A 13,087-nucleotide genomic window follows, 5' to 3' on the forward strand; every position below is an offset into this window, starting at 1 on the left:
CTAACATCCACCTGCTTTTCTAGTCTCACTCCCTGCCTCTTCCCTTGCAGATCAAATACTCCGAGTGTGCAAGTCTTTCATGACTGAAATCTCTCTCCCTCATCCCCACATCCAAACAAATGTCATGTTCTGCTGCTTTTACCTCCTCAAGATTTCTTGAATCCACCTTTTTTTTCCCTACTGCCACAACCCAAGGTATCAGCAAACCTGATCTAGACTCCCCTACTAGGAGTTACTCTTGCTGGGCACCAGTTCCATCTGCACACAGCAGCCGCCATGACCTTGAAAGAGAGATAAACCTGACAACAACACCCTCCTGCTTAAAAACTGAATGGACTCTTGAAATTCAGGATGAAGAGAAAGCCTGTTCTCCTCCCACAAGGATGAGCATGAGAAGAGACAGGGCCCAGGCTGGCTGGTGCTACCTGCCCAGCACCCTGCTTGCGGCCCTCCTCTTTCTCCCTATGCCAGTCACACTGCCATTTCCAGTCCTCCCAGGGCCGCATTCCCTCCTGCTCGCAGTATTCTCTCCTCCCCTCTCTGCCTATCTAGCCATCTGGCAGACACCTTTGAGTTGTTTGTTGCTCAGAGAAGCCTTCCCTGACCTCTCATTACACACCTCTTGGCACCATGCACCGACCTTTACCAACCATCCGCCACAGCTGAGTTATGCATCTGGTGACTCCCTGTGCTTGACAGATGCCCACCTCTCTCACCAGACTCCAAGGTGCCTGCCCCGACTGTCCAGTGCACCGCAGCTCTGCACCTGGCACGTCAGTATGCACCCATCGAATGACCTTTTCTTGGTAAGTTCGAAAAATACATCTGCTTATCCATCAAGGCAACTTAAACATCATCTTTTAACATCCCTGAGAATTCCCTACCTCACTCAAACTACAGGTGCCTGCTCGGGCAGTTCAATGACTCTTTTTCACAAGCGTACCACACCATGACAGCCCTGCAGGGTCGTCGTCTACTTTTCTGCCTCGTTGCCCTCACCAGACTCACATTTCCTGCGTTTTATTTGCGCTCCATTGCAGCAGCCAGCAAACCTCGCCACAGTTTAGCTGAATAAATGAAAACACTCTCAGTAACCAACGAAGTGGAGAGGGCAGACTTGAGCACTTTGTAAATGGAGGGAAAATGAGGTCTGGAGATTTTAAATGACTTCACCAAGGTCATAGGTAGAGCTGGGACATAACCCAAGTCTTCTCATTCCACGACCACGACATACCCTGCAAAGTGTCTTTTCTATCAACTTAAATCTTAATTTATGTCTATCACTAGCTCTGTGACCTCAGGGAGGCCTAACATTCCTCTATCCATAAAATGGGAATACAAATGACCTCACAGTTCGGCAGTGAGAATTTCATAATCTATCTACAGAAGATTCAGCATTGTGCCTGGAACCTCTGTGATCTAGCTTACCTTCTTGCAAACTTTCTATGAAAGAATATATCCTATATCCTATTTATGCTTCATGCTTGTGATGAAGGAGGAAAGAAAAAAAGTGTTTCTAGCAAGCTATATGTCAAAGTATGACCTTGAAATATGACTGGAATCCTTGGCCCACAATTCAGTTGCTGTCTTCCTTGGCCTGACTGCCATTATTAGGGCCCTGAACCTACAGGGTCACCTCAATTCCAGAGTCATCCTGATGAAACCAGAGACTACCCTACAGGCCCATAAGTGCCTGGAACTGGTCTTGGTGACATACAGGTTTTGTATTCAATGATCTAGTAAAACACCTGCAACTATGTCCAGCAGCTGTCATCCTGGCCATGTTCTTAACCCCACCCTCTCCAAGGAATCACTGAAAAGCACAATCTCTGCTGTTTATCAGTGAGATGACTTCATTACCCAGGAGCACTGGCTTAATTTCATTTTTCTACAGAAAAATGTTATTCCTAGCACATATTTATTAAGAGCTACTATTTCTTTATAACAAAGGGATTTATGTAGTTGATATGTTTTAAAATTAATTTTACCTGGTAAGTTCTTTGGATGGAAGTCATGTTTTCAAAGAGGCATTACCAATATAATAGTTAATGGGTTCTGTGGGTAATAGATACTCACAACTTTCCCAGGTCATATATTCTTTGGTTGTGTTTGAGGTCGGGTTTTAGGGACTGAGGACTTATTCCTTAATGTGCTGAAATAGTCTCACCGGTTTGTAAGAAACAGCTAAGACTCCTTCCAGGAGAGGGAGGGTAGCCATCCATTCAGACAGTTTTGCTTAACTTCTGAGGTTATTTAACATCCACATAAGGATGCCACACTCACCTTCCGCTCATCTGAGCACTAAGGTGATTCATATGTCCTTAAGTAGCAACAAAAAGCATCTACAGCCAAGTACCTGCCAACATCCTAAATCTTGAACTGCTCAATTTTCACCAAATGTCATTAAAGAAAAGGAAAATAATGAAGAGTTAGTGAAGTATATGTTTTTTAAACTTTCTCCCAGACAACTAGCTTCCATGTTTCAGAGGGACATGGACACAGGAGAATCCACTGAGATTCTCTCCTTAGAATAAATGAAAACAATATACAAAACCATCTGTCTGCCTACTGTCTGCCCATAGTCACATGTCTGTGAGCTGAGGCCCCCTGTGGCTTACTCACCAACCCCATATAGCAATGCGCCTAAACCTGGCTCCACACCAGAACTACCTGGGGAGCAGTAAAAACAAACAAAAACCATGATGCTTGGCTCCATCCTTCAGAATTTTTAAAAAAACATTTACTTATTTGGCTGCACTGGTCTTAGTTGCAGCATGTGGGATCTAGTTCCCTGATCAGGGATTGAACCTCATCCCCCTGCTTTGGGAGCCTGGAGCCTTAGACACTGGATCACCAGGGAAGTCCCCTGAATCTTTAAAAGTGTCCTGGAGGAATCCAATACACAGAAGGTTTTAACTTTCTTAATTTTTATTTATGTATTTACAGTGGTATACAGGAACTGGTTCCTACTAGCTTTGAATGTAATTGTTATATATTGAGGAATTTCATGAGCTAGATGGCCACTGTAGCTTCAAGGTGTCCATGGAAGGTATATTTACATCATAAAACATGGGCAAAAACCATAAGTCAGGGTTTTGGGAGAAACTAGGGGACAGCCTTTTATTTTCTTTCTTTTTTACCAGTACATTACAGGGCTTCCCTGGTGGTTTCTGCATGCAATGGATGAGACCTGGGTTTGATCCCTGGATCTGGAAAATGCCCTGGAGAAAGGAATGGCTACCCACTTCAGTGTTCTTGCCTGGAGAATTTCATGGACAGAGTAGCCTGGCAAGCTGTGGTCGATGGAACCGTAAAGAGTTGGACACAACTGAGTGACTAACACTTATACACACTGATTGAAAAGCAATGTCTCACTGAATCCAAAGTCCAGGTACAGAACTCCTGCTCTTCAAGAATTCTTATTCTAAATTCTGGTAACAAAGAATAACAAAGCAGGCCTTCAGAGGGCTGAATATTTTACCACAATATTGTCCTGCTGCCCCTTTTAGCAAAATCGCTTCCATGAATTTTGTTTTGGCATTTTGCCTTTGGTTTAACCAAGGAATGTTTTTTTTAAAACCAAGCCTTATGAAATCCATTACTACATATTTTATGGGTGTATTTCGAGGAGAACATTGTACTTATTAACCTTCCTAAGTCACCAAATGAAGTCTCCATGAGAAATTGTTTTAAAGTTAAATATTTGGGGAAGAAAAAAAAACACACACACAGAGCATTGCCCAAGGGAACTGGAAAACTTTCCCATCATGGGCCTTGAGCACTACTGGTTTTTCCTTGCTCTTTAGCTGCTTGTTAAGTTTTGACCATACTTTTCAGCCCATAAATATTCTCCCATCTCCTGCTCCTGGTTATGCCATTATATTCTAGTTAACATTTCTCCTGGTACTGAGAGTTTACATTTTGCTATATTAATATATGCTACTTAGAATAAGGCCTTGTAAACCCTTCCTGAAATGAGTGTAGGTATGCCTTAAGTACAAACCTGCTAACTCGGCTTTTGCCTCATTTATGGTTTGTATACTATGGGGCAGCTGAGACTTCAACTTAGCTGCTGCTGGGATAAGCCGGGGAACTTTAGAAACATACGTGCCTGGGTCCTATCCTCAGAGATCCTAATTTTACTGATCTAGGATGCAGTCCTGCTATCAGGATTTTTAAGACATTCTTCAGGTTTCTCTAATCTGCAACCATAATCGAGAATCTAGTTTCATTACCCCCACCCTCCTTCCCCAAATTCCAGTTCTGCCAAGCTTAGAAAGCCCAGCCAGATGAGAGCCCTTCTCTTTCACAAACCTGAGCCAAACCAAGTTTGCCTTACGGATGCATGAATTCAGCTGTTGACTGACCACCTGGGACCCAGACCCACCCAGGCCCCTCTTAGCTGGCAGCTTCATGGCTGAGTCTGACAAAACAGGAAGAGACAAAACAGTTACCAATAAAATAGTGAAGTTTTCCAAAACACTGTTCATCATATATTTCTCTGGTAAGTGTTTGAGCTTGTGGATGAAGTTGATCATATATTCACACATTGGGGAGCGGTTTATTCGGTAGACAAATCGGCCATTCTCAAACCTTGCGTATTCCGTCTGTGAGGGAAAAAGGGTTTATACTTTTGACTTCAACATACATGAAAAAGATATGATTGTCTATAAAAGCATTTCACTTTTTCAACATGAATCAGCTGTTGTATGTTGCACTACTTATGTACTTAATCAAAGAAAACCCTAACTCCAATTTTAACACCATACTCAGGATCCATTATTTTTCTGGAAATTTTTTTAAAATTGTAAAAATACTTTAATGAAAAGTTGTATAGATGTTTTTTCAGCAAAGGTCAGGAAAAAAAATGTAATTGCCTGCTGAGTGATTCCCTACCTAGAAATTTGTGAGAGCAAGCCCAGCTAGTCACAATTCTTCAAAGAGCCCGCAGAAGATCTTTCTCTACTGCAATAAGGCCTCATAGGCCAAAACCAATGCAGCTAATTTCTCTGCTCTAGGAAAAACTGCTTCACACTGATCAAGAGCCCCTGGCTGTGGTATGTCTTTAATTTTTAAAAATGTTTTATACATATATATATGAGAAGGAAATGGCAACCCATTTCAGTATTCTTGCCTGGAAAATTCCATGGACAGAGGAGCCTGGCGGGCTATAGTCCATGTGGGTGCAAAGAGTCAGACACGACTGGGTGACTAACAAAACACTTAAATACGTATTTAAAGATCCCACTGAAACACTCAGAGAGAAGACAGACAATCTTAGATACTTTGGATCAAAGAGGAATTTAAAAAGAAATTACAAGCTATCTAAAGAGTAATGAAAAAGAAAATATTTACATCAAATTTTGGGGACTCAATGAAGCTGTACTTGGAGGAAAGCAGCTTCGTGTCTCCATTATTAAAGATGAAAAACTACAGAACTTAGTACACATCTTAAAAAGTTGGTAAACCCTACAAAAGAATCCAAAATCAGGGAAAATCAGGAACCAAAGATTAATAAAAATAAAAGCTCAAATGAATCCAAAGGAAATAAAAAACGTAAACAGGATATAAAATCTAACTTTTTAAAAAGACAAAACAAGCCCTCCACAAGCTTAAGAAGGAAAAGAAAGGAGACAAAACAACAGTCACATTATCAATCGGAAGATTAAGAAAAGGTTACTTCATGCAACTCTATGGCAAACAACCAATCCATCAATCAATAAAAGCAAAGAAAAATCCAGTGAATATGATGATGTCCCAGCAAAACACAAATCACTAATACTCAACCAAAAAGAAGTAGAAAACTCCAGTAGGTCAATTACTGTAGAACTAACTAAACACTATGTAGACATCGACCACTGAAAACAGTCCGAAGACCGAATGGTTTTACAGCTAAATTTTATGTAACCTTTAAAGAATTTTCATCTTGTGACATTTTCAGTGTTATTCAAACTATTCTATACCATAGAAAAAGGTCGGTATTCCAACTATTTTTGTAAAACTGATGTATATTCAATACTGACATATGATGAAGAGATTATAAAAAAAGAAAAGTACAGACTACTATCACTTATGCAATGCAAACATTTGATGTAAAACAGCAAACAATGCATTAAGGTAACCAAAGCAGAGCTTTCTTTGGGAATGCTGTGGTGGTTCATACATGGGATGTTTGTTAACTCGTGATGTCAAAAAAATGGAGGAAAAACAGAGTAAGAGTTGGTGAAAAGGCATTTGATAAAATATTGCAGCTATTACTAATAAAAAAATTAAGTAAAATAAGGAAGAGAAAGAATTTAACATAAAATAAAGACCATTTATAAAAACCAAGAATAAATCCAATGTTAAAACATCAAAACGGTTTCTACTGACATCAGTAACAATATAAGGATACTCACCATCACTATTTCTTTTATTTCTTTTTACAACTGTGTTGGAAGTTTTAGCAAATGAAAAGAAGGTGAGAAAATAATAACAGTAATAATAGTAAAAGTGGCAAGAACATTGGAAAAGAAGAGATAAAATAAAGTCCTTTTTTGCTGCTAAGATAACATATCATAGGAAACCCAAGAATCTGGAGGGAAAAAACCACTAGAAATAAATGAATGTGGCAAGGTGGCCAAATAGAATATACATATGCAAAAAGTAGGAGGTTTCTTCTAGCAATTAAAATCTAGAAGTTGAAAATTGTATTAACAAAGTTATATAATATTCAGAGAGATATTTAACAAGAGAGAGATGAATCTACATATGAAAAGTGTAAAATCTTACTAAAATAGATAAAATGAGATGAAATAGATTCTCAGTTAGAAAGATTTAATATCAAACTGCCCCTAAATACCATCTGAATCTAATGCAATTACAATAGTTGCTGTTGTTATTGTTGTGTTAGTCATGCCTGACTCTTTACGATCCCATGGACTGTAGCCCTCCAGGCTCCTCTGTCCATGGGACTCTCCAGGCAAGAATACTGAAGTGGGTTGCCATTCCCTTCTCCAGGGGATCTTCCAGACCCAGGGATCGAACCAGAGTCTCCTGCATTGCAGGCAGATTCTTTACAGTCTGGGCCACCAGGGAAGCCAGCAATTACAATTAGGTTGCTCAAATAAGGCTTTTGTTTTTCTTTACATTTTTTAAATGATCTCATAACTTTGGAAGAATAAATGCTGGTAACCTGCCTAGAAAATATGTGAAAAGAAAGAGTAGGGAGACTGATTTGCCCTAGTAGATATCAGAAAATGCTACTGTTGTTGTTTAGGCGCTAAGTCGTGTCTGACTATTTGCGACCCCATGGCCTGCAGCATGCCAGGCTTCCCTGTCATTCACTATCTCCTGGAATTTGCTCAAACTCATGTCCACTGAGTTGGTGATACCATCCAACCATCTCATCCTTTGTTGCTCCCTTCTCTTCCTGCCCTCCATATTCCCTGGGATCAGGGTCTTTTAAAATGAACTGAGTCTTTGGAACAGGTAGCCAAAGTGTTAGAGCTTCAGCTTCAGCATCAGTCCTTCTGATGAATATTCAGGATTGATTTCCTTTAGGATTGACTGGTTTGATTTCCTTGGAATCCAAGGGATTCTCAAGAGTCTTCTCCAGCACCACAGTTCGGAAGCATCAATTCTTTGGCACTCAGCCTTCCTTATGGTCCAACTCTCACATCCATACATGACCACTGGAAAAACCACAGCTTTGACTAGACAGATTTTTCTTAGCAGAGTGATGTTTCTGCTTTTTAACATGCTCTCTAGGTTTCTCATAGCTTTCCTTCCAAGAAGCAGGTGTCTTTTAATTTCATGGCTGCAGTTACCTTCCACAAGTGATTCTGGAGCCCAAGAAAATAAAATCTGTCACTGTTTCCACTTTTTCCCTTCTATTTGCCATGAAGTGATGGGGACTGGATGGCATGATCTTAGTTTTGTGAATGTTGAATTTTAAGCCAGCTTTTCATTCTCCTCTTTCACTCATCAAGAAGCTCTTTAGTACCTCTGCTTTCTGCCATTAGCGTGGTAACATCTGCATATCTGAGGTTGTTATTTCTCCTGGCAATCTTGATTCCAGCTTGTGAGTTATCCTGCCCAGAATTCCTCATGATGTACTCCATATATAAGTTAAATAAGCACGGTGATAATAAGCAGCTTTGACATACTCCTTCCCAACTTTGAATCAGTCCATTGTTTCATGTCTGGTTCTAACTGTTGCCTCTTGTCCTGCATGCAGGTTTCTCAAGAGACAGGTAAGGTGCTCTGCTATCATCATCTCTTTAAGAATTTTCCACAGTTTGTTATGATCACTGTCTAAGGCTTTAGCATGGTCAATGAAGCAGAGGTAAATGTTTCTTTGGAATTACCTTGCTTTTTCTATGATTCAGTGAACGTTGTCAATTTGATCTCTGGTTCCTCTGACTTTTCTAAATCCAGCTTGTGCCTCTGGAAGTTCTCGGTTTACATACTGTTGAAGCTGAGCTTAAAGGATTTTGAGAATTACCTGGATAGCCTGTGAAATTAGTGCATCTGCACATTAATTTGAACATTCTTTGGCCTTGCCTTTCTTTGGGACTGGAATGAAAACTGACTTTTCCAGTCCTGTGGCCACTACTGAGTTTTCCAAATTTGTTGGCATATTGAGTGCAACAATGTAAAAGCATCATCTTTTAGGATTTGAAATAGTTCAGCTGGAATTCCATCACTTCCACTGTTTTGTTTGTACTAATGCTTCCTAAGGCCAACTTGACTTCACATTCCAGGATGCCTGGCTCTAGGTGAGTGACCATACCATCATGGTTGTCCGGGTCATTAAGATCTTTTCTGTATAGTTCTTCTGTGTATTCTTTTTTTTTTTTTTAATACATGTTTCAATGCCATTCTCCCAAATCATCCCATCCTCTCCCACTCCCTCTTCTGTGTATTCTCACCACCTCTTCTTAATCTCTTCTGATTCTGTTAGGTCCATACCATTTCTGTCTTTTATTATGCCCATCTTCACATGAAATGTTCCCTTGGTATCTCCAGTTTTCTTGAGATCTCTAGTCTTTCCCATTATATTGTTTTCCTCTATTTCTTTGCATTGTTCACTTAACAGGGCTTCCTTAATCTCTCCCTGCTATTCTCTAGAACTCTGCATTCAGTTGGGTATATCTTTTCCTTTCCCCTTTGACTTTTGCTTCTCTTCTTTTCTCAGCCATTTGTAAGGCCTCCTTAGATAACCACGTTGTCTTCCTGCACTTCTTTCTCTTGAGGATGGTTTTGGTCACCTCTTCCTGTTACAAACTTCCCTCCATAGTTCTCCAGGCACTCTGTCTACCAGATCTAATCCCTTGAATCTGTTAGTCACACTGTATAATCATAAGAGATCTGATGTAGGTCATACCTGAATGGTCTAGTGGTTTCCCTTATTTTCTTCAATTTAGGCCTGAATTTTGCAATAAGAAGCTGATGATCTGTGTCACAGTCAGCTCCAGGTCTTGTTTTTGTTGAATGTATGAAGCTTTTCCATCTTCAGTTGCAAAGAACATAATCAATCTGTTTACAGTATTCAGCATCTGGTGACGTTCGTGTATAGTCATCTCTTGTGTTATTGGAAGAGGGTGTTTGCTGCGACCAATGTGTTCTCTTAGCAATACACTATTAGCCTTTACCCTGTTTCATTTTATATTCCAGGGCCCAACTTGTCTGTTACTCCAGGTATCTCTTTACTTCCTGCTTTTGCATTCCAATCCCCTATTATGAAAAGGACATCTTTTGGGGGTGTTAGTTCTAGAAGGTCTTGTAGGTCTTCATAGAACCAGTCAACTTCAGCTTTTTTGGCCTTAGTGTTTGGGATTACTGTGATGCTGAATGGTTTGCCTTGGAAACAAACCAAGATCATTCTGTTGTTTTTGAGATTGCACCCAAGTACTGCATTTTGGACTCTTGTTGACTATGAGGGCTATTTCATTTCTTCTAAGGGATTCTTGCCCACAGTAGTAGATATAATGATCATCTGAATTAAATTCACCTATTCCCATCCATTTTAGTTCACTGATTCCTAAAATGTTGATGTTCACTCTTGCCATCTCCTGCTTAACCATGTTCTATTTACCTTGATTCATGGACCTAACATTCCAGGTTCCTATGGAATATTGTTCTTTACAGTATCTGACTTTACTTTCATCACCAGACACATCCACAACTGAGCGTCATTTCCACTTTGGCCCAGACTCTTCATTCTTTCTGGAGCTATTTCTCTGCTCTTTCCCAGTAGTATATTGGACACTTACTGACCTGTGGGGCTCATCTTTCAGTGCCATATATTTTCGCCTTTTCATACTGTTCATGGGATTCCCGAGGCAAGAATACTGAAGTTGTTTGCCATTCCCTTCTCCAATGGACAACATTTTGTCAGAACATGCTACAAAGCTATTGTAATCAAATCAACACAATACTGGGACATGCAGAGATAAATAGAGGGTGGAAAAGAAGAGACTCTAGGAACAGCCCTCCAAGTATATGCTTTCTCCATGAAAATTCCTGGAATTTCATCATTCAAATGCAACCAGCTATAGGAAAGCCCTGACAACTTGGCCATTTGGTAGCAAAGCCTAACACGAACCTTCTGTGTTCCCAGCCACCGACAGGTCCCTTTGCTTCTTCCTTCTCGGGGGAGACAGAGGTCATGTACCTCCAGGTCTCTCAGTCATGTCTCATTACACAGCCACCTTCTCACCTACCCTCTCCTTAGGGTGAGGAGCTTCCCATCTTTCTCCTCGGCTTCTCTGTCTGCGTCTCCCTTCCACTTACCCGGAGGCTGGCTGCTGCTCATTCTTTATTCTGTGCTCTTTCTATTTCCTCTCTGCAACTAGCTCTCCATTCCCGTAGCTCTGATTATCTTTAATGCTTAGGATTCCCAAATGATATTTTCAATCTTGTCTCCAAAATCCTAGTCTGGCATCTATAATCATACCTAACTATTTCCAGTTGGACATCTTATGTACCTATCTCTGCTGGAGACTGCAATGTCCTTCGAAGCATAAAACGTGTGATCTTCAACCCTTCCTTTTCCTTGATCTTTAATATTCAGTCAGTTTCTAAGTTCCATTCCAAATGTCTTCTCGGATCTCCTCTGCCACTTTTTTAGTAACACTCAGAACACCTAAGCTTATGGCAACCATCTAGTCAACTCACTCACATCTTCCTCTACTAGCATTGTTCTTGTTCAGTCCCTAAGTTGTGCCCAACTCTTTGCGACCCCATAGTCAGGCTTCCCTGTCCTTCACTATCTCCCAGAGTCTGTTCAGAGTCATGTCCATTGAGTCCGTGATGCTATCTAACCATCTCATCCTCTGTCGCCCTCTTCTTTTGGCTTCAGTCTTTCCCAGCATCAGGGTCTTTTCCACTGAGTCAGCACTTCGCATCAGGTAGCCAAAGTACTGGAGCTTACACTTCAGCATCAGTCCTTCCAATGAATATTCAGAGTTGATTTCCTTTAGGATTGGCTGGTTTGATCTCCTTGATGTCTAAGGGACTCTCAAGAATCTTTTCTAGCACCACAGTTTGAAAGCATCATTTCTTTGGTGCTCAGCCTTCTTTATGGTCCAACTCTCACATCTGTACATGACTATCAGCATAAGCCTCCTAACACCATTCTCAGGATGCCCATCTTGTGCTCAGGAAGCTATGAGGGCCTGCAGCATCCCCAGTCCTCCTGTTCAGCCCAAAGTCTTGAAAAACATTTCCTCGTTCCCTCTTTCCACCCAATACATCCCTTCTCGAGAGAAAGGATTTATTTCTGTGGCACAAAAGTGAGGGTGGGCTCCTGGACCTGAGAGGTCCTAGACACCTGTGAATAAAAGCCACTGTGAGCATGGATGAATTGGGTGGTGGGTAGAAGACACTGGAAAACACAACTCCAAATGAAATATCACCTGCAAACATTATTCACAAACAGCAACCCACCCCAGTAAAATGATCATCCATGTTTAGAAAGGGAGGGAAGTGTGAACTATAAAAGCCATAAATAAGTTTTTGGTCCCAGTATGTACTGAAATAGATTTAAAACAATTATGATGAAGGGAGTGGAAATGGCAAAAGCAAAGACCAAACTCAAGGTGGCAGGGACTTAGAAGTGAATGTGAAGTGACTCAGTCGTGTCCGACTCTTTGTGACCTCATGGGCTGTAGCCTACCAGGCTCCTCCATCCATTGGATTTTCCAGGCAAGAGTACTGGAGTGGGTTGCCATTTCCTTCTCCAAGGGATCTTCCTGACCCAAGGATCGAATCCAGGTCTCCTGCATTGCAGGCAAACGCTTTACCATCTGAGCCACCAGGGAAGCCACCTGGGTTTTAGAAGGCAGCTGCCAATTAGTTGAAGACCACCTTGGTTATTATCAAGATGCCTGGAAATGCACTTGAATTTGGGGGTGGGAAGGTAGCAGGATAGATAGATAGATCCTGGGTAGCAGCAGGATCTATCTCTAACAGATTCTACTCAGCCCCTCTCCTCCTCAAGGCCTCCTGTTGGACTGGCCCGCTGGCAACAGCAGGGCTGACTTCAGATGGTCAGGGAGGGTGGCATGGATTGCTCCTGGCCTTCTTCCTTTCAGTTGCTTTCAAATCATTTTGCCTTCTTAAGTAATGGAGGGTGGAGAGTGGGAGAAGGCAGAGGAGAAGGAGAAGACACTTAAAAAAAAAAACTCTCTGCCCCAGTTTAGATTTAAAGGAAGGTGACAGGCCACCCCGAATGAAGGTTCCAGCATACAGAGGCCAACTTACCTCTACTTTTTCTACTACTTGCTTCCCAAAGGAGCAAACTTTGGTGGAGCAGGTGACTGTCATATTTTCAGAACTCTCATACTGACTGGTTACGCCATAAAAAGCCCCGGCATCGTCTTGAATATTGCAGTTCAAATCAGCCTGTAGGAAATGAAATGGAGGCGAGGGTTACTCTCTTATCACAGGAGTCATGGCAACAAGCAGTAACTATCAGGCGAAGACTTCCACCATGCTGGATGGAGGGCAGTGGAGGGCCGGGGTGGCTCAGCAAGGTGGTGAGTACATGCTCAGCTAGAAACAAGTTCTATGGCCCATCAATTGTGCTTTGAAGAGAATGCTA

At 41.4% G+C, this 13,087-nt stretch overlaps 1 protein-coding gene across 9 annotated transcripts in view; it reads right to left on the minus strand.

Moving 5' to 3' along the window:
- The window catches only part of TEAD1 (TEA domain transcription factor 1), a 268,937-nt gene that overhangs the window by 9,439 nt on the left and 246,411 nt on the right, over window positions 1–13,087 (minus strand). For all 9 annotated transcript variants that reach the window (XM_060399885.1, XM_060399884.1, XM_060399880.1 and 6 more), the window contains 2 exons: window positions 12,748–12,888; window positions 4,455–4,607 (listed from right to left, as the gene is read on the minus strand). In XM_060399885.1, coding sequence (XP_060255868.1) covers window positions 4,455–4,607; window positions 12,748–12,888 — 294 coding nt within the window. The remainder of the gene's footprint in view (window positions 1–4,454; window positions 4,608–12,747; window positions 12,889–13,087) is intronic.

The sequence above is a fragment of the Ovis aries genome, chromosome 15 (assembly GCF_016772045.2).
Source record: "Ovis aries strain OAR_USU_Benz2616 breed Rambouillet chromosome 15, ARS-UI_Ramb_v3.0, whole genome shotgun sequence".
NCBI classification, from domain to species: Eukaryota; Metazoa; Chordata; class Mammalia; order Artiodactyla; family Bovidae; genus Ovis; species Ovis aries.